Raw genomic sequence first — 25,763 nt, forward strand, 5'->3', positions numbered from 1 at the left:
TCGCTGTCGAAAGCATAAACCCGCAGCTCCTTACGCTCATTGTTGCGATCCGCTCTCCGGAACTGCTTTTCTTGCAGGTGAAAGGTAAGGACGGCCACTACTTTCTGGCCGGCATCATCTCCTGGGGCATCGGGTGCGCCGAAGCGAACCTGCCCGGTGTCTGCACGCGAATATCGAAGTTTGTACCGTGGATCATGGAAACCGTCCTGTGATAACCACCGTCAGGAACCAGTGCGTCTGTGTGTGTGTGCGTGAGTGTGTGCCAGAAAAAAAGGATCGTTAAAATGGCTGTAGAAGATAACCAACCATTGCTGGCTTTAAACAAAAACAACAACGGCAATACGTGTTCCTGAGTGTGTGTGTGTGTAAGTGTGTGCATGCGAAAATTTATAGCAAACAATGTGTACATACCGAGCCGCGACCTATAAGGCGATCCGACGCGCAGGAGAAAGCCGCCGAAGAAGGGAAGAAAGCGTAACACGGAAAAGAGCTCGGCCAGAAAGGAGAAAACGGAAAAAGAACGAAGCGATAGGAAGTAGAGCAAAGAACTGGACGATATTCAGAATGTAATAAGAAACTCGACAAGGTACGAGATAACGCAGCACTGCCAATGATGGTACGTTTTTTGTATATTCACTTAACCCATCGCCTACAAGCAATACGAATGTTACGAAAGTTAAAGATGACGGAGAACCGCCGTGAACCACTATCAACGCACTTCTTGCCCGGAACCTTTTAGCGAAAAGTTAGCTACTGTACATAGGCGCTGTAGAGTGTTGCCGATAGGGAAAGTTGGCACTTTAAACCGTATGGGAGGTAAATATATTTAAATACGTTTGTATACTCAGGCATAGCAAAGCATCGATATCGGTACCGGGAACGAATGGCACTAGCGATCCCGCCTAGCAATTTGTACATAACTCGGTGGCCAGATGGTCAGGCGTGTACTGGCTGCGTTTGGCCATTAGGAAGTGCTCGTTCCATTGCGCAAACTAAGCTAATACTAAACTTATTTGTATTAGGAATAGGAAACCGTTTCCTTCGCACGCAAAAACGGGTCGCTATGCTATTACATATCGCCGACCCTATTGTTAACTATCGCGCCAGAAGGATGCCCCTGTTAATAGCTGATTATTATTATTATTATTTTTGCGATTATTATTATTATTACTGCTATTATTAATATTATTATCCCCCCTTGATCCGGTGTATTTATCGCTCTGTCCTTTGACCAAGTAGTAAACGAAACGAAAAGTAATATTTATGTTTCCAAAGAACCGGGCTGTTGTTTTCATCATCACCACTTGCAGCCAACGCACACGGCCACCTGTGGCAAAGAAAGAAAAGGTCACCTGCATTGTTCGTAGGGTCACTGTTAACACTCTACCGATTGGGCGAACAAGTGTCAATCGGCGACTCCAAAAGCACTCTTCGTGCCAGACGGCTTAGAGACAGCAAAGATTGATTGGCAGACTAGAGGCAATAATTTTTCCTTGTTTTTCACTCACTCACTCACGACAAACAAATGCGAAAAGCTTCACTAACCATTCAGAGTGCACTGGAAGGCACATACATTCGTTTTCCCACACACAAACATTCCAATGTTTTTCGGCAGAACTTTTCATAACACGAACCATTATTCATTCCTCGAAGGCGAGTTAACGAAGCGCAAGTGCTACTTGCAGAAAGCGGCCATAATTTATTAGTCGTCACACTTGTTTTCCGACATTTTCCCAAGTCCACCACTCACATGAGTTGCTCGGAAAAACAAACGGATGGAAAAAGTCCGTCCTCTGTGCGCCCCCAGCGAGTTGATTCGTTTCTGTGTGCCTTTTTATGGTAAAGATTATGGCAAAGGATGAAAATCGAATTGCATTATGATTCGGCACGTCGGAGTTCCGTCCGCTCGCGGTGTTCGTTCTTTGGTTCCCAAATCAGGGTTTTCAGACCTCACACAGTCCCAAGGAAGCTGGCCCCTTTCCCGGGGTCGGGTGGCCCCACAATTAGGAAGCTGATTCCGCCCCCAGGCTCGGGCTGGAAGAAAAGGTAATAAAACGGTTTTACCATCGTTATTCCGGTCGCCGGGTGCCGGTTGGCAACGAGCCAGACCTCGTCCATCCTGATCAGCTGTACCCAGCGCCGCGGTAGGGCGGAAATGTGACGGCATCCGGCAGAGGGAAATTGTTTTTATGCTACGCCGCCACTGGAGCCTGCCAGCATCAGGCACTGTCAAACACGTTGCCGGCATCGCTTTCTCGAATTGCCCCTGTGTGGGGTGTGCTTTAAGGTGCTGCCAGCCACCGCGCCGGATAGAGGCCGATCAAGACTGTGTCTGTGTCTCGCTCCCAAACGTCATGTCAGTGGCCAGACAAGCGATACGGGGCAAGGGGCCCACGCTTTCGCCGCCAGCCAGCCTGCGCCCACCATTGCGCGATTGCGAACGGATGGCATAGGGTAAAGATTGTTAAGTCGTTATTGCTTATTGTAGCGGTTTAGGGGTTTTGCAATATTGCAGCAACCGCACCACACGCCTAGACGTGGACACAGTCCCATGCCCTGCCAGCCGGAATGCAGTAAAACAGCTTCAACGGGAACGAGCGGTTACCCATGCCGGGTCCGGTAGGTCTAGTCGAGCGGAAGTCGGGCGGGGCCGGCAGACTCCGTTTCCTCCCGGCGGAAACCACCGGGCGAAGGAAATGGTTTAAATTGTTCGACTGCCGGTGGTTCATTTTGTCTTCGCCGGATTCCTGCGGTTCCCCTAGGTTGGGTTCGGAAAAGGTTGCCACCCGACGTCATTACAAAAACATTGTTTCAGTTGCCATCGTAAATGAGATTGTCGAGTTCGGATTGGTGTTGTTCAATCAATCGATTATGTAAAAGTAAAAAGGGACGTTGCAGGGTGCGAAGGTCCGCCATTTGGACGCCATGGCACGGACAACTTGAATATGTAGAAGTGGTATCGCCACCAAAATTAAAACTTTCCATTAACCACAACCTGTCTTCGGAGGCTACTTAGGACAATTTATAATAGTGTAAACAACTATTCAATCGATTTCGGTCTGTAGAACTTGTGGATAAACCTATTCAATAAAATGCTCCAGTAGGAATTGGCACGGATGTGCCCTCAACTTGACGCACTGTCAGGATTCGAAGTGACATCGTTCAGGTAGCAACCGATAAATCGGTGCAGCGCATACGTATTATCTACGGGAAAGCCAGTTTTAGAGGATGCGCACGCCATTTCCTTAATTATTACTGCTTAGCCTAAGGCGCACTAAAAGTTTCTTCAGTTCTAATACCCTTCCAGCCCTTCGCTCATTTACTGACCTGCCGCAATTTCCCACGTTTCCCTTATTTTGAACCAAACATAACTGCAGATCCACCCGCCCTTGTTAGCTCACATTGAACCATTTCGAAAGATTGCTTGCGATGCTGTACAAATCAAATATAAAGCCATCCGTTTTGAACGTGTTAATCCGGAAAAATAGATGGAAAGCTGGATAGGGTTTACAAAGGCGTCATCGAACCTGCCATCAGTCACGTTCGATTTATCGCCCCCGAAACCATCGTTAGACTGGGAGTTGCCAATCCAGCGAGCAACCCGTCCATTGTTTGCTTGGTTGGTGCTGTTTACATAATTCTTAATACGCGTTGATTTACCCAATTCCCAAATCGGTCCTCCTTCGGCGCAACCCCCGGGTGATGGCCATTTTCGTGTTGCGCGCGGTAATCGCATAAACAACATCCAACCGTCGAAGGAGATATGTGTCTCGTAGTTCACGCTAATGTGGCCGGGCCGCCGATTCCAAGGCGCTGGCGGAACGATACCATATGGTGCAGGGTTGGATTGAGCTGCTGCCCGGTGTTTGTGGGCGCTACCACGCCACGCAGTGCTCGTCCGGTGGTCTGAAGAGTTTGAAGTGTTTGACTTCCAACGGGAAGCGCGATTTGAGCTCGACACCGAAAAGCGCGACAGTAAGTTGGTGGATGTAAAATGTGTTCCGCTGTGACATATAAGGTGTTGTGCTGGTTTTATGCCCTCTGCCACTTGTACCTCGCGTACTGCGCCATCCTGAACGCCGGTGGCATAAGCAGGTTGATCGGCAAATCTGATTGTGCTACCGAAAGCGGATCCGAGCGGGCAGAAGAACAAACGTGCAATGTTAGTGAGTGTTTAGCATTCGGGTTTTCGATTGACTATATCGACGGAGACAAACGAGTGAGCATTCTCTATATTTGCAGTCACCTACACAGCTCTGGTCACCGCAAGTGCGCTGGATTGCTTCATGTCGCTGCTGATGCTGGGAGCTGTCACAATGGTAGGAACCATGGACCAAAAGAAGCCTTGTAGTCTTCCCATAATAAGAACTCGTTTAACGATTTTCTTCACAGCGGAAGACGACGTTGCTGAAGGCGTACATGGCATACCTGTGGATTCGATTCATATTCTGCTTCTATATGTGGCTGACTGTGTGGAACACATTCCGAACCGGAGATGCAAAATACGTGCCGTTCTCTGTGTGGGCCCTTGTCCTGGTCCTATTCTGCGGTAGGTCAATCCATCATTCCAACGTTCTCGAAACAGTGCTGCATGCCAAAGGTAGCGACTGACTAAACAGTGAAGCAACCATAAACAACGTCCGAGATGCTGCATGCTTAAAGCTACGATTAACCTCTAATCGCCAACACTAATTTTGCAACACTCAACGGTATCCTCGAAGCGCCAGGCAGGATTGTGGGCCCTTCTCTGGCATATAATGCCCGCTTCATTGTTAGGAAAAGCCGTCTATTTACCAACGATATTTACCTCCGATTTAACTTCATCATCTACGCCGAAACCGGACACCTCCCGTTGAACGGCGCAGTGTACTACAGCCTAGAGCTTTGGGTGATGAAGGGAGCCCATGACGCCATCGGCCTGGAGTGGGCCGACCGGGATGCTGTCGACTGCTGCTGCCTTTGCTGCCTGCGCGTGGAAGGATTTATACCCTGAAGATGACGGCCAAATCCCTCGTCCTAGGCGCGGCCTGATGCCTGTAAAGCCAGGACCAAGCCCTGGCGGACCTGGGCGCAAATGGCTCGATTTGGCTCGAGTGGTGGTGTGTTTGTGGCATTCGCTGTAGGGCCCGTGCTGTGAAGAATCTATTCTGCCGTATGCGTCATCGGTAAATCAATAAAGTGTAACAGTTATCAGCAGCGTTCGGGATGCACATGGAAGACGAACGTTAATGAACTACCGTGTCAGATGCAGATCTACGAAAGGAAAGAAAGGTGCACAGGACCTAAATTAAGCACAGGATTAATGGTGCAGTTGAGTAATTTATAAATAAATGAGTGAAATGTTTTCGGTTATTGTGCAATTTGCGTTCAAAACGCATACCCTCACATCAAACGTTTCCGGCAGGTATTGTACATTGAATTATTTGAATATTGAAAAGTAAATTTGGTTCGATGGAGACGCCTAGTTATTCACTCAAAGCTCGACATTACAGTCGTTGCGCCTAGCATACTCTTCTTAAAAGCATAATTTTAAGCACTTTGTTCTTACAGCCTTCACAACGACTCCGAGGCCCATGTTTTGTGGGACTTTCGTTCACACACACAACGACCACCTCCAAGTATATCGCGTCCTGTTTACGCGACCATTTTGGTGCGCGGTCGAAAGCGAACCAAAAACAATACCCTGGCATCACCGGTTACCGCTAACAACCGGTGATATGAGTTAGTAGCGTGTAGCGTGTCGCCTAAAAAACATGTGTCCACCGAGGCATTGCTATGAATCTCGCAAGACGCGAGTTTTTTTGTGCGTTCGTCTCCAGGATCGGTATCCCGCATTGCATCCCCGCGACGGCAGACAAAAGAGCTGAACGTCGCCAGCGTGGCGCTGATGAGGTTGATCACAACCGGGACGGAAGCCAGCAAGAGGCTAACGAGCGACAGCCGTTTCGGTTGTCCCCGTCCTTCGTACTACATACCGAGCGCCGGCCGCGTGTGGAGCCGTTTCGTTGCTATGCAAGGAATTCGGTGGTCGCTATGCAACGTTTGGACGCTGGTCTTCGTCCCGAAACAGAAAAGAGAAGCAAAATTTTGCGCTCAAACTTACTGCGCCAGCCAAGGACGAGGTGCTGGTTAGCGGCACCTGGGTGGGGAGCCGCAGGTGGCCAATGATGGCGAGAGCATAACCAGAGCATAGCACGTGATTCAACGTTTCGTGTCTTTGTTTATCGTCCCAATCGTTGCCCGAGCCGTTGGCCGAGCCGAACCGAGATGGATCGGGTGAGAATCCACGCGTGCAAGCTCACAGCATCTCACTATCGGAACGTCGGAGCGACTCTCGGGTGCGAGTTCGTTTGCTCTCAGTACGATGCTCATCTCGACAGGATCACAGTGCTATATAGAACGGTCCGTAGTCGGCCACGAGCCGCAGTAGCAAGCAACGCGTCGTGCGAATCGGATCCTGCCCAAGAAGTGGCCTACCGTTCATCGAAAATATGGTGCAACGCTAAGCGTGGTTATAATAAACAAAGTAAACATCGAAGTAAACCAACCGTGTTATTCGTGAGTAAGACTTTTGGGCCATTTTGGAGTGACTGTGGTTTTTCAAATATGCACAGCAAAAGCGTTACTCGATCCGTTCGAAGCCGGAGTGTCTGAAAGCTGGCCTGTTCGAGTGGCGGAAGTGGTGGTCAGTGGTGGGTTTGATTCTCCCGTTCGAGTGTTGATGTGGTGTGACGAAACCAAACTCCACGAGGAGTACGTGGAAACCGAGGCCGTTGCTGCCACTAAATCCATTTGCGCTCTACGACAGCTGGAGTGTTTGTCCTCGCCGTGCGGTGCGTGTTGCTGGTGATGGTGTTTTATTTCCGTTTTTTTTTTCGGCGGCGAATATCCCGGAACCGGATGCGGAAGACGTGTGATCAGCGGGATATGCCGGCGGTTTATCGGAAAAGCCACCGACAGTGTGTAGAGCTTCAGTTTGCCAGCAACACGCTGCTCCAGACAGCCGACAGTAATTGGAAAAATGTCACACTCTGACATGGCACCTTCGTGTACTCACACGGTTCCCGGTGATTATGGATGGTATTTCGCAAAAATTGCCCTTCGCCAGGCGTTGTCCTCAAGTGCTTCTCACGATCTTCGATATGGTACAAGATGAGTCATGCAATGCTTAAAGCTTACGGTACCGATTTCGGGACTTAACACAATTTTGCGTTTAAACGCTTCTCCGAATTTGATACAAAAAAAATATGTGAAAACATATTAATTATTCAACCTACCTAAAATGCGTTAATTGACTTTTTCCACCAAAGTTCGCGCTTCTTGTTAGAAGCGTCGGTTCACTCGACTCTTTGAACAAAAAAAAATCAAATTACATTACGGAACCTCGCCGATGCTTGTCATGTTCATGTATGTGTTTGGGTTTCCCCAAATGTGCCGATAAAAAGTAATTTCGAAGCGGCTTGTCGGACGGATCAACCAACTTGTTTGATCTTTCCGCCCAGCAAGCCAAGTACACAACCGGCCGGAATAAGCTTAGCCTAGCTTAATAAGTTTGCCGGTTACCGTGCGTGACATTCAATCAAAGTATTATCATAAGTCGGTATTTGGTGGAACAATTGGATTACGTGGTTCGTTCTGCGAGCTTAGGGGTTAGGGTGGACGCTTCTTTCTTCGTACGTTCTTGGAATAATCACATTTTTATAGCAACCGACAAACAAGGGCTTTAAAGTGTTTTTAACACATCAAACAACACATCGTTTTCTTACGGCATCGTGAGGCAATTTTGCAGCAACACCAAACAGCGTCGTGCGTTTATCACCCCTGTTCTTGCACATTAATGTAAAAACGATGTCAAGGTTTGAATGTGCTAAAGTAGATGATATACTACCACCCAAATTAAAGTTTTTTGCTTCAATTTAAAATTGAATATTTTACCATCGTGTGTCCCACTTTTTGATGGGGATATCAATGACACCGGCCACGCGCTGGTTCGAACAGTAACAGCAGCCTCTTGAGAATATCTAAACACAGGCACCACGACCCGTGACTTTCATTAGCACACGTCAGTCCGCTTGTTAAAAGACTAATGAAGGTCTAAGGTCCCACGACCGGGGTTACCGGGGAAACTTTGGCTACCCGTAAAAAGCAGCCCCTCAAACGGTGTGTTGAATTAAAAGGCCTCTTCAGACCCATTTTCGGTTGCCCGAAAAAAGGACCCTCCCGTCAGAACGGTTGCTTAATTGATGTTTGCACTGACGGCGAGCTGAAGAAGGTGGAAAGTTATCAATCGGCCCTACAACGAACGGCGAACGATGATGATGACAATCAGCTGGCGACGATGATGGCGATAATGGTGAGCAGGATGTGGGGACAGAATTTCGTCAAACCCCTTTTTCAGGGCAGCCTTTTATATATTGTTTCCGGTTTTCGTCCTTCGCTTCGCCCGCGTCAAGCGAGATCAAATAGAACCAATTCGGTATTCGGAATCATGAATCTGCCGCCATCCGGACCGGTACGCCCGGTCTGAAGGACATACAAAATCTCTTGCCACGCCACAGCCACGTACCAGCCTCATTTGCAATGGAAATTTTGTTCGGAGCGCGCCCGAAGCGAGCGAAACACTATCCGCATGGGGCTTCGTTTTTTTCTCTCCTACAATGCGCTGCTCATCATTGACATGGTCGAAGCCCTGGATATCCTCGCAGTGGGAAGAATGCTTTAACCGGAAGCTCTAACAAGTGAGGATGAAAAAATGGCTAAGCATTTTCCCGCTCCGCCGCATCCGGGACGTCGTCGTCGCCGTTTTCGGCACGTCCCGGAATGGAGGGCTGGCAAAATGTACGGAATGTAAATTGAATTTGCTCTTCATTAAGTGTTCGACGGAAACTTTAAATTCAAATAGCTGCTAGCCCGACCGCCCGACCCGACCGTTTTCACACTTTCGCACAGCCGGCCAGGCCGGGAAATATCGGAGACAGAAAGTTCTTCGTTCTAATTCATAAAACAAATCCCTTTTTGTCGGTTCGCTGGCCAGCGGCACGAATCCGGGACGGAATTGTAAGGATCAACACGGTGATCGGTCGGGACACTCAAACACAGGGCCGGCGGTGATTAGCCTTTATTTATGCTATCGTTTAACTTCGATCCTTGCCGGGGCCGAGATGAGATTTCGGGTCGATTCCGGGGCGAGGTTTTAATCACTCTCGTTCGGGCCGAAGCTTTTGGAAGGATGGCTATTGAAAGCGTCAAACATTACAAACTTTTCAATCACTTTCGTTTGATGGGTCGTTGAAAAGTTTTGTGATCGTTCCATGATTAAAAGAGGCTCATCAGCATAAATTTCCGCGGAATGCCTTTAACGTTTCTCACAAAGGTAGAATACGTTTCTTTAAAACCAAAACAAACACTTTGTTTGCTTCTCTGGGCACAGATCGAGCTGTGTGTTTGGCAAACAAGCCCAAAAAAATCCGTTTGAATAAATCACTTAATTCGCATCGTACAGAGTCGCATGCTAATGAACACATGATGAATGCTGCAACATAATTTAAAACTGATGGCTTTTCAAGCGAAGCGCTTTCGAATAAATTTAATTGCTGTATGCTTGTGTGGCCACAGCAAAGCAAAGCAAAGCGAGCGACGATTTGTCGTCCGTTGGCGTGCTGCTTGCTACCGTTAGCCGCATGTAAAACATTAATCCCCGTGCCACGCAGATCTTCCCGCAGAGAAGATAATCTTGGCCATGATTATTCAGCAGGCGAGGTGCCCCGTCCCGAAGGCGACCCGCCGCGGTTCTCATTTGCTGATGCTGAAGCTTGTCATTGCTCCGCCGTCCCGAGAGTGGGATTAATTTCTCCCCACAGCAAACATAATGCTTCGTTGTCTATCGCACCGACTTTACTGCCGACCTCGGGTGCACGGTGCGAGAAATGAATCTTTGCATTCATGTATGCGAATGATGACAATTTTGTGACGAGTCGCGCAGGAGTCGCGCACCCACCCACAAGCAGAGCAGTTGAACTCCACCACAGGCCCTCTTTTTTATGGCTTCCCGACAACATGCAGAAGCTCATCCGTTTCTTCACTTCCCGCACGGTTTGGCGATTCAGTGCACGAAGCTCGCCGGGCTCGGAAAGTTAGACCTACCCTGGCGGCCTTCTGGAGCCCCCTTTTGTGGGATGCTTCGGGAAACCGTTGCGGCCAACACCGTGTTTGCAATTGCTTATGCTTCGCGTTATGCGCTCGGAGTGATCCGTGCTGCTCCCGAGGTGCCCGGGAACGATGCTGATTGAAAGTGCAAACCGGTTTGTTTCGCCATGCGGATCGCTTCTGCCTTATACCCACCCGCGGTACGGTGGTTCCCGCGGTTCTCGCGAAGCGAAAGGCACATTATTTTGTTAATTAATTTTAAAAGCATCCGGCGACGGCGACATTAAGCGTGGTACGTTGACAAAGCACCCAGACCTAGGTTTCGGAGTGCATTCTTGTGCAGCACGGCATAAACGGTGAGATAAGGAAGCTATTAGTTTTCTCGATGACACCGCGAAGGTGCAGCGTTCCAGTGCGCCAACTTCAGGTGCAGGTGATTGTCGAGGGTGCCACTTGCAACGGTCACAATAGCAGTAATAATTGCCAAACACTCAGGATTTTGCTGCTAATGAAAAGTATCAATTATTGCGAAATAAATTTTCCATACACTCTTAAGTTGTTGCTTTGGAGGATTTCATGGTTGGAGGACTTTGTTGAATCGAGCGTACGACAAACAATGTTTCTGCACGGCGTGTCTTATTTAAGTCAAACGTTGTTACTAAATTTAGCAGCAGGAGCGTTAAAGCCAGACAAATTGGACGTTTATTGCATACCTTCTACTCAAGATTCTCTAATCCGCCTAAATGTAGGCAATAAGGTATACCAAATAGCGATGACTTGCCGGGTGTGTTCTCCTCTTATATTGCCTTTTCCGTTAAGACCAGGCCAGACCTATTGCTATGAATCGAACAAATATTTATAAACTGTTTAACATGCCAATGAGCTACGAGCCCACTTTGTGTCGATTGCGTAAACAAGTTAAGTGGAGATCGATTCGTTGGAAAAGAATTCGAAAATAAATACGAAACAAATAGGACTCACGCAGCCAGGATCAAATCAAACCTGTTAAAAGAGGCCCGAGACCAGGTAAAAAACATCCTTACGGTATGCTTAGCACGGATAGTCCCGAGCGAAGGACAGCGGTAAGATAAAAACGCTTTTTAATTCCGCGACCCATTCCGATGCCGGATTTTGCAGTTGTGCTCTTGGAAATAGGGAACAGCAGCTGTTAGTTTTCCATTATTTTTTTTCGCTCCCTCCATTCCGGCACGCTGGTGTGTTGGTTTGAGGTCAATACCGTTGCCGTCTTTGTCGCCCGATTACTGTATTTGCAGCCCATATCGCCGTGGCCCACGTATCATACACAACATAATTTATTGCCCGCATGTGTCACCCAATCTGGCCGCCGGGATCTCCAACGCTGGCTACTGCCAGCGCCAGGTTCATTCTACCCGATCCGTATCTGCAGAATGTTAAAAATGGCTCGCACCGTCGGTACCAGCCCTTTCTAAAACGACCCCTTGCCAGGCGGCGCCCGCCACGCACACACACACCTGATGGTGGATCACGAAGGATCTCCAGAGACTTTGCAACGGTGGAGGCGCACACTACGGAGAGGAGCTTCCAAACGGCGCAACTTTTCTGCCCCAACACTTGCGCCCTGCCGACCAGAGATTGGTCGGAGTGCCGCGGAACATATGCGCTCGCAACCAACCCCAATCTGAGAGTGGCCATTTGTGCCGCCGAGCATTGGACGCCGCGCACGCCATGCGCCATGCAATATTTACGACCCACCAAATGTTCCGCCACTACAACCTTTCATGTTTGTTACCCAAACACCCCGGACGTACGCGGGGCGGGACGCTGGATTGGAGCCCGGGAGGGATATGTTTACTCTCATCTCATCGCTGCCAAGATTTGTCGGCCAGTGTTTAGTGTTCCGGTTTTACGGTATACGGTGCGCGGATTCCGGGTGCCCGGCCTGGGTACGGTACTCATTATGGACGATAGGGTCTCATTGAAGTTATGAAATATTCATGCGAAACGAAAAAATAACCTCCTGTCGATAACGAAGACCGTTTCGTCGTTCGCTTATCACGGCCGTTATTTATTGGCAACAAACTGGACCGCCGGTGATTTGGGACCCACCAGAAGGGTCACAAAGTTTGCCTCGACGGAAAAGCATTTGTTTCGGAATGTGTCCTCAAAAACCGCTTTGAAGTTCGTGGCAGCCACTCTAATGTGCCGCTGGAACCCGGACCGGTTGCTTTGGCCATACATAACGAGGCCTAATTGCGGTACATCAAACACGAATAGCCGGTCTCGGGGAAGGGTTTTTGTACGCCGAACTGATCCGACTAAAGTGAAACTAAATTTGGTCTTCCTGCAGTGCACTGGACAGTATTAGAGTTATAGTGAAATTTGTGTAACGACAAAAATGACAACCTTTTGCGGTTCTGATCTCTGGCAAACCGCAAACGGCTCAAGTCGCTCGATTGCGGTCAATTGGGGCTATTGGTACTTACCGTCTCATTCGGATTCAGGGGTTCAGTTTGGCCAGTTTTTGAAATTTTTGTGCAACTCGACTTTTTGGACCTCTAAAGTTTTGGGGACAAAGGACAAAGGGTGGTCTTGTGAAAAGATTACCAATTATTGTGCCCAGTTTGTTACCCACAGAATCGGAATGTAATTGAGTAGCAGGAGAAGCAGCTTTCCCAAACTCTATGATGGAGCACGGAAACTATAAACCAGCCCAGAGGGACTGCCAACATCAACATCTGGTCTGCCCTGTTTCGTTATCATAAATAATTCCACCCAAGAACCACTCTCGAAAACCCGGCGAATCCACACTTTAACCAACATCGTCTGCAGCCGAGAAGCAATTTCAATTAAACCGAAAGCTTTCTTCGAAACCAGAGTACAATAATTTGATTCCATTTCACTTCTCCGACCGGTTTTGTCCCATATCCTTATCACATTTGGACACTTTGGAGGGCACTTTTTCGGTGGAAGAAAAACACCTAAACCAGTTGTCATGCGCTGATGCGCTTCTTGCTGCTCGACCTCAAACCACAGACCCGAAATGGCGATCTTGGTGGTGCCACTCGGTTTATAAATTTATTTCATCTCATCTTCCCGGCCTGGCAGTGGGTTCTGGTTTTATTCGAAGACAGGATTTCCATTTATCTTTTTGGAAGTTTTTCCTTTTTTTATGCTACCTTTGCCCGAGGAAGCGTGCCATTATGGCCTCGGTCATAAATAGTCGCATTAAGCGAACCCCGCAAAACGATCAAGAAAAAGAGGAAACCACGTTGCGTTGCGAAATAAAACGTCCCCATGACGTCCCTCTGTCGGCGACTTTACGTTCTTAGGTGGCCAACAGTTGGAGGGAAATAAAGACGCGAAACAGAAGCACCGTCAAGTGAGGGGCCGACGTACCTTGGCAAGGATTTGCATTTTCAGGCCGAACCCGTCGGCCCGTCGGCGGAGTCGGTTGATTACGGGCGTGCTCTGCTCAGGTCACACCGCAGGCCATAGGCACTTAAGACGTTCGGCACCGAAATTCGTGACATTATTCCCGTACCAAAAATAGTTTGCTGCTTTTTTCTTCTGCTGCTGCTGCCGCTGAAGTGCCAGTGAAGTTGTAAAAAGCATCCGGCGAAACCGGAGTGTTCCGGTGGCGCCACTGAAAGGATTCTAGGACGCGGGCAGGTGCCAACGGCGCAACTGTGTGTGTGTGTGTTTCTGTGCGAATAAGTGAAATTTATTGCACTTTGCATGCTTTTTCTCGTTTCTTTCGCGTACCTTCGCCAAAAAGGATTCTTTTAAGTGAGAAGCCGGTGCCAAGTGTCGAGAGATGGTGTGGTTGTGATGGTGCACAGTATCGAAAGCAACCAAAACGACGTGCAAATGGTAACGCGGCGGTCGCGGCCGCACAGTGTTGCGCTAATCGTGACGGAGCCCGGTGACGGCGCCGTACGAACCGAACGAAGAACGCACGAAGGACGACAATTTTTAAGTCGCAAAGGGTTCCGGTGGCCAATGGAACGGCGTGGCGGTGCCGTGGGTGTCCTGTTCCCAATCGTCCTTCTGGGAGCTTGGCTTCTCATCGGTGTTCCTCGCACCGGCACCGAGGCCAGCGAGCTGCGGGTACAGGACTACAGCCTACTCCAAGTAGCCATCGGTGAAGAAGGTAGTGTACCCTGCGAAGAACCTCCGTTGCCAAGCGACGGCAAGGACGACGACTACGGCACGGAGCCAGTGGATGACAGTGGCACGTTGAAGCTGTCACAGCTTGTGACGCGAAGTGATGTGATATTCAAAGCGTTCGCCGGCCACGGGAACAACCTGCGGGAGGCCGGCGTGTTGAATCGCTCCGAGGGGGCGGCCGAGGCAGCACACCGTCAGCATCATCAACCGCGGTGGAAAGCATCATCATCAGCATCATCAACGGCGTCCGATTTCATCGTGCGCCTCGAGCCCGGTACCGTCTACAAAGGAAATGAACTTTTCAAACAGTTGCAGCTGAACAGTTGGAAGCATTATTTCATCATTTGGAGGTAGGTGGTGGGTTTGCGGGACGACTAACAATGCTCGGCACCGGCTGTGAGTGAGGTGAACCACTGCTCGATGCTACCCGTACACATTCCGCTAGTAATTGTGGATTCCAAAATAACTCTTGAAGGAGTTTGACGTTAGAAGAAAAGGACAAAAGTGCGCGAGCCAGCGCAAGACATTTGGTGACTGAGACATTTAGACTCATTTGGAAGTGTCTGATTGGCCAGAGCCACTTTTCGATTGAAACTTTCCGAGAACTCCATTAATAACTAACGATCGTAGATTATTCTCGTACCGCCGCACTATGGAGTCAAAGTTTGACGATTTCAGTGCTCTTTTCTTAAGATATAGTTAACGATGACAAATTAATTTGTAGTCTGATGGGTTGCGTAGATTCTGAGAAGTGATCTGTAAAAAGGTAATACGAATTGCTTATTTTTTGGGTTGACAATTTTTGTTGACTACTTTAATGCGATCGTTTGCACGGTCTTAAAATGATAATGTTGTACATCAATAAAAATATAGCAGATCCTTTTTTTATGTGAAAATATTCAATATAAACATTTTGAAGTTCTTGTATATTGTTGCCGGGAATTTGTATCGAACAGTACGAAAAATTACAGTTTATCAACTTTTCTAGAAGAAGTAAATCAGAAGATCGCACCGAATATCGTCGATACCCTGTTGCATACCCTCAGGCGTTTTTGGTGGAAGATCTCTTCTATTGTATTTCTTGCTCAACTTCACGCGAGCTCCAAAATATCTTCACAAATGACATAAAATCTGATTATTTGATAAGTCGTTATTAGTTTGAATATTGCTAGAGATAAACAACTGATGCTTGAATTTTCTGAACTCTCTAAACAAGAATCAGGCAAAAACCATAGGACATTGTTTATCGTAGGAAATGTACAGGTACATGTTTGTAACATGGTTCAAATGTTTTATTTTAAACGAAACAGATGTTCCGTTGATGTTATGTCGTAACTTGCAAACCCAGAAACAGAAACCGGACCGAACGACCAATTATAATGAGCAAAAAATGCTCTGCGGAGCCATTTTCATTTGTCTCAACATTTGTCAACTGTACCGTTGCACCGAGAGTCGTTCCAGATAAGAATGTCTCCCGTTGGGTCACTGGGGCTGATTGTTACATAAACCGCCGTCGCCGAGGCGGGTGACCGGGTCCGAGGGGTCGTAAGCTATGCAATTTAATTACCATAAGCATGCCGTTTGGGAACGAAAAAAAAATCGATTCAACCGCCGGTATGGCTCGTCGTAGTGTAGTCGTTGGTGATGAAAAATTGCAATAGTGTTCCGGTGGCAGGAATAATGTAAGAAAACCTTGGCCACGACGGGCAATGGAAATAACTTTATTGAAAGCAATTTCACGCTTTGGTTCCGCGAAACACACACACACCGCGGTAGCACACAACTCAAAAACTCGCCCAGGACGGTGATGAAATAAGAACATACTTTAACTCTGCTCGATGCGGTTTTTGCATTCGGGCCACCCTTTTTTTGTGTGCAGTTTCTTCGTCCTCTCGGGATTGCTGATGGAATTTTCTATCTGAAGAACGAATGGGAGCGAAAAACCACGTTCCATCGTTAATTTTTTACTCATTTTTTTTTATGTTTCAGCCTTTCTCCACGCCGGCGCCGATCGGTGGGAGTTACAAGTGTTTCCGATTCCGATTTTCACCATGCTCACCTCGGCAGAACGGAACGCTTGCCAACCGGGGCCGCGGAAAAGTTGATGCAAATGAATCGGGCCATTTATCATCGCCCGGATTCGCGCGGATTGTTTTGCGATTCGTTGCGGCATTCGCACTACTTTCAGTTTCCCGTTTGTCGGCAGCAAAAAAGGTGGAGAAGTGAAAATGAACATTTGGCGCCACTGGCGATGGGTCGTTCGCTCGCTGCGGTTATGTTCGGACCGGGTTAAACGGGCTTACGGGTCGGGCCCTGCAACATCCATCACTGCCACAGCGAACGGGGGTTGAGTGAAGTGGCCCATCACGAGGTGATACACGCGGGAGCCTGTTTCAACCCATTACGTTGTGGTATGCTTCATTTCAAGGTCCAGGCTGGGTCACGCTCCGGAGGACACAAACCGGCAAGGCCAGGCCACTCCAAAAAAGGCGACCAATTTCATGTTGGCTGGTGTTTCATATTTGCCCGAGCGAAATTGCTTAATTCACGTCGATTGTGATGCGGATGGAAAGGTGTTTGCCTTTCTCCGTGCCAGCCAACCGAGCCAGCTAGTTGTGGTTATGCTAATAAGGGCCGCAGGGATGCTGCGACAGCCTCGTGGTACGAACTACGTTACGAAACCGTCTCCACGCAACGCTCGACGGACCGACGAATCGTTTGTTATGGCTCGACCCACCGGACCGGACTGTCTGGGAAGTTTTTTGCTTCCCTTTTCCCGCTTTGCTCGCTTCGCTTCCGGTGCCTCGTGTCGACCCTTTGGTGCCCGGTTTTGTGCCCCTGTCCGGGAAGGACTCCGTTGTGAGGCTTCCTGTTTGGTACGCAATAAACACTCCGTTGAAGATCCGGCTGCCCGGAGAAGCTTTTACTTTTCGCAGAACGATTGGCTCTGTGGGGACAGGCAGTAGTAGCATAATTCGAATTTAATTTACTGATGAGAATAGTGAGCATTCTTTTGTGCAGTTTATTCGTTGTTTATTACTTTTATTGTGTTTTACAAACACATTATTCACTTGATCTAGATGTTATCTTTAACTTGATCTAGATGTTATTTTTTCTTTCGATATTTAACAATTAGAATACAATACTTATTTGAATTGAAACATGACTAAAATATCAAAATGTTATTGCTTCGCATCGGAATCAATCCTTTGGAATTTTGTCGGTAATAGAAAATGTTCTATCAACTTAAATTGCATTGTTTTAAACTGTTCATTAGTACTGTTAAGTTTACTACTTCTACTTATCCCGACTGTTAAGTTTATGGAATTGAAAAAAGAACATAATTTAAGATTAGTCCAAACAAGATCCAAAATTAGTCGCATAATTTGGGAACATCAACCCCGGTTGGTTGGTCCTCCACAGTTTAAAGTAGGGCACGTCGTTCATTCACTGCTGCGCTCGAGGTCTCGTCCCGTCCCGTTACCGAGGCGCTACGGTGCTGTCCAAAGCGAGCTCACGCCAGGACAATAAATCTCCGGTGCAATTGATATTCAATTAATTCCCGAAACATTTAACTAGATTTTCGACTAGATAAATTTCAAACCAAACGTACCGTGGAATCGAACCCTTTCCTGGCCGTTGGCGTGCCCCTCCTTGGCATCGCAATGCCGACACAGGAAATGGAGATGTGTGGCTCTCGTTCGTAGCTCCACTCCTGACCCCCCCTGTCTGTGACCGTTCCCATCCCACAGTCGGCCCGTCGGTGTCCTGTCGCGTGGGCGGCAGGTTCCGGTCCGGTTGTTTTCAATTGCTAGCAACGGTGCCTAGCCTGACTCGAACGCAGCGACACGGAACCTAGCGAGGTTCCGTTCACTGGACTGACTTTAACGAACGGCAGGAGACTCGCTAGACGATAATTGAATTTTCCGTCGGTTAACAACCATTCTTTGGCACTTAGCGACGATAGTGCCAAGGTGAAACATGCTCAAGGGCTCCAGGTGTTCCGTCTCGCCGCCACCAGATTTTAATGAATAAATGAGCGAAAAGCTTCCGACGCGAGACGCGACCTAGGTGATGTAAAACGGGCACTAGTTCACAGTCATAATTACAGCCGAGTGCATGTGTCAATTGTGGCCCTGAGTGGTGCCTCGTAAAAAAGGATCTGTTTATTGATATTTGGCTCCCGTACTGTACGAAAGCCAAAACCCATGGCTTCATGAATCGTTTGGAATGATTTATTATAAAATAATAGATCACGTAACAACAACGAAAGCGAAGAAACAAAAGAGGTTTTAGGAGGATTCGCTTTTAGTGAGAAATGTATGCATGGTTTCGTATTTCATGTTAATATTCCCTACTGTCAATGTGTATTGAAATTAAACACTTTGTTTATTGATTGAACATCGACCAAAACAACAAATTCAATTGCAAGTCGTTTGATTACCCATAACCGACCACGAACCAACAGATCGGTCATTGATGTCAGGGACGGTAATTGCAATTCAAAGTAAAAGGCAGCGGTGGTACGCATTTTAACATATCAAACGAATACCCGTTTTCCGTCAAACGAATCAAACGAATACCCGACGGCTATCATACAATTTGCCCATATGTCCAAAATTAAAATGCTTTCCAGTTATTCCAGTAAAACTGTTATTCGAAACTACAAACAATGCCTTACATCAGTTCCGGCCAATGTGCCATAATCTGTTTCTGACTTCCTTTGGACGGCGAGTATAAAATCGGAAACGTTAGCCTTGTCGCAACATATCGATGATGAAACCCTGACCGGCCACAAGTCAACATCATCTACGCTGTTGATTTAAAGCTTGAACCGATAATAATCGGCCACCATCATAATGCGGTGCGAAATCCAATCGAAAATTTAATTTCCCCGGCTGGCCGGGCTGAGCTGGCGGAAGCAATTGAACGAAATTTAAATTGGGTGGGTAATCCACTCGTTCGACTCGATTTCGATTACGCTGCCGAGAGCACTTCGGACCCCGCAATCGATCCCCATCAAATTTGTTTGGGCATTTGGGCAAAGCCGTGAGCAAGGAGAGTGTCGAACGAAGGAAGAGAATGTCGCTCCACTTGTAGTCATTGGTGCGTTTGGAGGACTGCAAATTGGTATCGGTGGCCATTAGTACTCACAACCTGCTGAAAAACATGCAATGCCACCATGCGGAATAAACTTCACAACTAACTACACTGACTTTGCTCGCTCGAATACGTCCACAGCAATGGCAGTGCGGAGTACTCGCCCCAACCAACAGCGGCCCGGCCCACGGCGAGTGCATCGTTAGGTAACGTCCACGTACGCACCGGTAAACCAACTTACGCACAGCCATCACCAAAACAGAACATCCGCAGCATGAACCGCAGCACCGCAAGATTAAACTGCACAGCAGCCCGTGGGAGGCGCCGGCGAGACCAGTCGCAGCCAGCTCCGGCACGGTCGCTACCTCCGACGACGACGACGACGAGGACGACGACTGTGGGTAACCACTCATCGAAGAACGTCCTCGAAGATCCCGCTACTGGAGCGACGGCCGGACGTACGGTGGAGGATGATTCCGTCAAGCCGAATGATGCGCACAACCTTGAAGGCAACCGTGCGGATGATGGCTCCGCTGCCACCCACAGAGGGTGGCCCTCGTTTGCAAACGGACGTGTTAATTTACCCGCCAGCCGGCGGACGGTTCAGGACGCCACGGAAGACGCCCGGACCGGCACCGAGGCCGGCCAGATTAGCCGCACGCTAAACGAGATACTGCCGGTTACAGTAATCGTCTTCGGGCGGCTCGTCGGTGACCCGGGCGAAACGGAGCTGCGGGTCGACCCGTACATGGGGCTGCTACGGTGGAGCCCGAGGCTCGAGGACGCCCTCTGGCAAGCGCTCGGTAAGTAGGAAATTATCCCTTTTTCACTTCGATCGGCGCACGGCACGCGGGCGGAAGGACGAGCCTCCCTCGCTGGTGGGGTGGGCTTTGAGGTTCAATTAAATGGAAGAATGCTGGAGAACTGTTACAAGAGCATAGCGGCTCAACCAAGGGGGACACTCGACCTCTGGGAGGGCGTACTTTACGAAATGAAGAGACTTCTTTCTAATTGAAAGAATCTAGCAATTAAAACGGAAGGCCGTTCGCGTTCTGGCGTCCCGATTCGACAACTGTTGCCCGTCGGTAACCCCCGTCGATGGGAAGTTGCACACTGTTTGACTATGGAGCCAGCCAAGATGAAGTCGGTTTACCAGGAGCTTTCACTAAGTAGTTCCGAAAGCTGATGTTCTTTCGTGGAAGCAAGTTGTTCTTGAATTTAACTTTTTTTTACATTTTATACTTTTATCTTATACAATATAATATAACAAGCAGTGTTGCTATGCTATATATAAATGTTTGAAGTTATTGAAATATCGTCAGAAGTTGGAAATGTACTCACTCGAAGGTGTTAAGCTCTAAAACTTATGGGATCATCTCCAAATTAACAGTTTTGGTAATTTGTAAATATTTTCAAAAATGCTAAAATGAAGTTCAAAATGTAGACAAATTGACACACATGTTAGAAGGCTTTAATCAAATGCCCAATAAGATTCTAAATTTGCACAGACCTTAAAAAAAATTCACTTCCCCACAACAGCTGCTACTTTCAAGTGGCTTGAATTTACAAGCCTCATTTAAATAGGATGCGACATTCAACGTTGTGTATTTAATTCAATTTTGTCAACGTTAGACTTACCAAGAGCGCCAGGCCGCTAGAACCGTTTTAAGTAACGCACGTTGAATGTAAATATCCTACGCACCGGGCTTTTGGCTTTTGGCTATCCACTTTCGGCACGCAGAACCGAATGATTTCGTCCCGATGGTGCCCGTCGGTTTGCGCGAGCAACGCCTTCCATAGTAATGTCTCGGCAAATAAGACGTCTTTTTCGCTACGAGATCCGTGACAATGGTGGTAAATCACAAAACTAAACAACAATGACAGCCCATGATGGGGCCTTCAATTACTTAGCATTCGTGGCGCTCTCGCCGGGGCACGTTCGAGCCGCCGGGGCCCGTTCTAGGGAACCGCTGTTGACTCACGCATCCCCTGTAATCTCGAATGTAAATTAAAAGAACAAAACCGAGACAGAATGGGGTAGGATGGTGGAAACAAAGGAAAAGCATATCGCAAACCCATCTTCGCCGAACGAAGCGTTTGTTTAGCCCTTTTCGGCGCCCAGGCAGCCTTTTCCGTTGTTAACCTTTACTCTCGCGTTTACTTTCCGCTGCGGCAGGGTGGAGCGAGTGGAGTGACTACACCGGCTGCAGTGTGGCTTGCGGCAAGGGCGTACAACAAAGGTTTCGCCACTGTTTGCAGTTCCCCGCCGACCCGGCAGCCGCCACCGCTACCCCCGGGAAGGTTGCTCATCGGTCTCGCAACCCGTCACGTGGCGTGTACGCGCGAGAGCGCCAGCAGCAGCCAGCGAAAGGGTACGTAACGGCCACCGCAGCCGCAGGGGTGCCAACGTCTTCGATCGGTGAACACCGCGGTCCGTCTGCGTCGCCGACACGTACGCAGCCAGTCACCTTTTACCACCAACCAGGCGCCTCCATCCGGTCGACCGATCACGACGCGTCACCGACCGCGAGTGGCGTGACGTCGAAAAGAAAGGTGAAATCGAAACCGAAGAAGAACAAACCATCTCCCCACGGGTGGGACGGAAAACCGGTAATGGATTTTCCGACGACTGCATCGACACCTTTGGCGCCGCCCGGCGAGAGTGCAGCCCGGCAAAACAATAGCCTTCCTCGCGACGACCTGGGGGGAGCTTCCTGCGAGGGGCACAACATCGAGCAACGGAGCTGCAACCTGTTCGACTGCTCAGGTAAGGAACCCCGGTACGCCGTTTGATGATGGTGAAACGCATAAAAAGGCGGACCACCGTCTCGGGGTGGTGGTTGTTGTTTTGCGAACTGTGTACGGATTGTGTCATAACTTCGCATAAAAGTCCGGTTGTCAACATGAATGGGCCGCCGGTGGATCACGAAAAGCAAAGCAATGGCAACGCAATCTCATCAAACGGGGTCTGGTGCCGCCGACCTACACCAAGCAGGCCAACGAGAATGGGGGTGCTGTTATGATTTTATGACAACATACTTTTTTTCTTTGCACACGGCAGCACGCTGCCGGGTGATAATGTGCCCTGCAGATGACGGCTAGAGGACCACCGTAACTATTTGCGAGCTCTTTGGCTCCATCGGCCGGAAGTTTGCCAGGGCGATAAATGTCGGGCCGGCGCGACAATATGCGATGGACGGACGGAAAGTTTCTGAAGTGGCCTTCCCGAACGAGGGTTTCGGTCGTCTTTTCGGTCGGCAACATTCTGCTCTTACTTTTGTGACGCTTCATTGCACACACAAACACTTTGTGTCTAAATGTTTCGACTTGCGCGCCTCGAGAAATGGAATTGTTCTCAGTTCTGTAATTTGGCCAAGCAACAATGCCCATAAACTATAACTCTGCCGAAAGCCCTTAGTCGCAGTGCCCCGTGTTGGGTCATCACTATCAATGGGCTAGGTCAAAGGGAAACATGTTTTATGTGTCTCAACACCCGTTCCAGGCACTGTCGATTTGCTGACGGCACTTAAACCTGACTACCACTGGAGAAACTGGGACGCGAGCTTCGACGAACGGATCAACTACGAGATCAACCAGCTGGAGCAAAACTTTACGCTGATGGTCAGCTTTCGGTTTAAGGTAAGATTCGAACGGTTGTAACATTATTTAGCAGGTTCTCCGGTAGCTGGGTTCCAAAACCACTCCAAACAAGTTGCTCAACTGCCATTGTTTGACTCTACAAACCAACCGGGAAGCATGGGCCGTGGTCGGGCAAACATTGTCTTCTCAACTCAAACATATCAGCAGCAATCTCTGTAACCAAAATCAATACACAGCGAGACCGGAGCACCGGAGTCGGAGTTTTATTGCGAGCTCGCAGATCGCTGTTCTTTTACTTTCAGCCAACCGTAGCTCAGCTCTATTTGCCGAAGCGGCACTATTGGTCAATTGTTTGCTGCACACAAACCAGCTAAACATCGTTTGACTTGGTTGCACTTCTCGATGTCTCGAGTAGGCGAAACCGAGTGGAACCCTTGTCGACGGCATACGCGGGAGCTGGGCGCGTGAGAAAAGATAAATATTTATGCTGTTTTCTGAGCAGAACTGGCAATAAAATGTGCCGAACATTGCACTACATGCTTCGGGCAGGAACTTGCCCCAAAGCAAATCTATCGTTTCGGTTGGAACGTCTATGTATCAATCGCCCGCATTTGCATTGTTTCGCTAACGAAGATGTTCTCCGACCGTATCATGGCTTTCCTCGCAGCAATTCCTGGCATCCGCACCGAGCGTACGTTACATATGGAACCCGTTCGAGTGACAAATTGGAGAGTTTGGTACAGAAAATTGAAATTCACCATGAACTATCCACTCGAAACAGCCACCGTAGGAGAAAACTGTGGCCACGGCTCCGGAACAGAACCGTGCGATCGAACGGTGGCTGTGGCGGTGGCATTGATTTGATGCCAAGAAAACCAATCACCGGGTCCGGAATCGAAAAGTAAAGTAAAAAGTTTCTACTTTCATCAGAGAGTTGCAGGGGCAACTAAATTCAATACTAAGCCATCATTGAACTCTCTGGGCCCATTGTGGGCCGTGCTTGTGGTTCGCCCGGTCCTAATTCACATTTGTGTGATTCGTGAAAGTTTCTTTCATTAACAACGTTACTATTCGGAACCGTTGCGCCTGGTTTCGGTTTCCGGGAACTAATGAGAACGGTGATTGGATGATTGTTTTTTGGTTCTATAACGATCGTAATGCATACAGCGCAATGTCTATTCACATATGCGTTTTATAAGAAATTTATTTTACTAATAAAAGGGACAACGGTTGCCAATATAATATCTTAATTAACTATCATACAACTGAAATAAAAGCGAATTTTTTAAATACTCTAGAGTTGAGGTTCATGAAATTGGCGCAAAATCCATCCGAAACGACCGTAGACGAAAGAGCTTTTCTCTGGGTTTAAATAATGAATTTGTCCACTCTAGCGTGTGGACCGACCCAAAGTTTCGCACATGGTTCGAACTTTTCATCCATTCCGTTTATTTATCTTCATTTATCTTTGACAAACCTCCGAACCTGCGCCCAAAACCGAACTTCGATGAACTTCATCCCCGACACGGCCACCACCGCATGCAACGGGACTCCACTCGTGACCACCGGCTTGAGCAGCGTCCAGCCCATTCCGCACCACCGGCACCGGAGCTAGAGCCCACGACGGACTCGCCACCGGCGGCTGCCGGAAGCAATAACAATATCCTGTCGCTGCGCTCGAAGCTAACGACGGGCCCAAGTTTGTCGATAAATTTCGTGACAGATGGTCACGGCGGGCTGCGGGTGATCCAGGAGAAGTACGGCCTCTCCGAGATGCTGCCCGTACCGGAAGCGGCCCTGTTCGACGGGGACTGGCACTCGTTAGCGCTAAGGTAAGACAGATGACGACCGCTGCTCTCCGCTGGGACCGCTCGGGGAAAATGGTCTCGGTCTCGCTAATTGATAATTTATGACGGTTGCAGCGGACGGAACGGCGGGGGCTTTGTGACGGTCTACGCCGACTGCCAGTGGATCAACTCGTTCGTCCTGGCGAAGGGCTCGATCGAGCTGCCGCAGTATCCGCTGGTCGAGGTGGGACACGATGTAAGTCCAGGTTTTGCGAGGACGAGGACCCAAAGTTTCGGTTGAAAGTTATCGGTTCATTTTGCAGATCGAACTGCATCAGCTGACGGTGGTCCCGGGAGCCAAATCCACGAAACTGCAGTGCGGCTCACAGGCGGTCGCGATCCGGGACGTCGAAAATCGCCAGGTGATAAACTATTTCGAGCATCTGAACTAGCACCGGGCGGCGGGCTCAGCGGGACGTTCCGATGGTGGGCAGTTGGGTCTTTTGGCAGTGTTACTGCGAAGGACAGCAAACAAATAAATCGTCCAAAGAAATGTGCAAAGGTGAATTTTCGCGTCCCGTCCTTGGGTGGCGCGAAGGTGACCGAAGAAAAATGGAATCAGTAACGTACAGAATCAAACCCCACCAAGGGGCCGAACGTCCACAGCGTAGCAGAGAAGAGGCGCAAAGTATCGAAACAAACACACGAAACAACACGGGAACGGAAAACAATAAATACCAGGCAGGAAATATATCGCTTACTGTTAAATGAGATGAAGAGAGGCCGGTCGATGAACAGTGTAGCTAGCGTAGGAAATATTAGCGAAGGGATTTGAAGGATAAAAATGGGAGAAACGATTCTTTTTTTATTTTATGCCAGCTTTGCTGAGATGCGTGAGAAGATGCAGTGCTTTCGCATTTAAATAAAAGTACGAAGACATAGTGTAAACCGAAAGCCACGAAATAAAGAAAACATTCCTAG

The 25,763-nt window shown here is 48.6% G+C and overlaps 3 protein-coding genes across 3 annotated transcripts in view; all 3 read left to right on the forward strand.

Annotated features, from left to right (window-relative positions):
• The window catches only part of LOC128269910 (serine proteinase stubble), a 34,199-nt gene extending 33,987 nt beyond the window's left edge, over window positions 1-212 (forward strand). Inside the window, exon 9 of the mRNA XM_053007314.1 lies at window positions 78-212. Within this exon, the coding sequence (XP_052863274.1) occupies window positions 78-212 (135 nt within the window). The remainder of the gene's footprint in view (window positions 1-77) is intronic.
• A 3,782-nt stretch (window positions 213-3,994) lies between these two features.
• On the forward strand, window positions 3,995-4,993 carry LOC128269912 (uncharacterized). Its single transcript, XM_053007315.1, has 4 exons — window positions 3,995-4,166; window positions 4,255-4,319; window positions 4,393-4,549; window positions 4,866-4,993. Exons 1-4 carry the CDS (start codon window positions 3,995-3,997, stop codon window positions 4,991-4,993), a joined length of 522 nt encoding a protein of 173 aa, XP_052863275.1.
• A 9,134-nt stretch (window positions 4,994-14,127) lies between these two features.
• On the forward strand, window positions 14,128-25,763 carry LOC128269913 (uncharacterized). The gene is made up of 7 exons (XM_053007316.1): window positions 14,128-14,645; window positions 19,537-20,198; window positions 21,572-22,162; window positions 22,898-23,031; window positions 24,508-24,827; window positions 24,918-25,038; window positions 25,106-25,763. Exons 1-7 carry the CDS (start codon window positions 14,128-14,130, stop codon window positions 25,232-25,234), a joined length of 2,475 nt encoding a protein of 824 aa, XP_052863276.1. The 3' UTR covers window positions 25,235-25,763.

This window comes from Anopheles cruzii, chromosome 3 (genome assembly GCF_943734635.1).
Source record: "Anopheles cruzii chromosome 3, idAnoCruzAS_RS32_06, whole genome shotgun sequence".
In the NCBI taxonomy this organism is placed as follows: Eukaryota; Metazoa; Arthropoda; class Insecta; order Diptera; family Culicidae; genus Anopheles; species Anopheles cruzii.

Coding starts and splice junctions, on each gene's coding strand:
- LOC128269912 (XM_053007315.1), top strand. CDS start 3,995: ATGTGTTCCGCTGTGACATATAAGGTGTTGTGCTGGTTTTATGCCCTC. Junction 4,167..4,254: donor AGAACAAACGTGCAATGTTA/GTGAGTGTTTAG, acceptor TCACCTACACAG/CTCTGGTCACCGCAAGTGCG. Junction 4,320..4,392: donor TGCTGGGAGCTGTCACAATG/GTAGGAACCATG, acceptor TTTTCTTCACAG/CGGAAGACGACGTTGCTGAA.
- LOC128269913 (XM_053007316.1), top strand. CDS start 14,128: ATGGAACGGCGTGGCGGTGCCGTGGGTGTCCTGTTCCCAATCGTCCTT. Junction 22,163..22,897: donor CAACCTGTTCGACTGCTCAG/GTAAGGAACCCC, acceptor CACCCGTTCCAG/GCACTGTCGATTTGCTGACG. Junction 25,039..25,105: donor TGGTCGAGGTGGGACACGAT/GTAAGTCCAGGT, acceptor TTCATTTTGCAG/ATCGAACTGCATCAGCTGAC.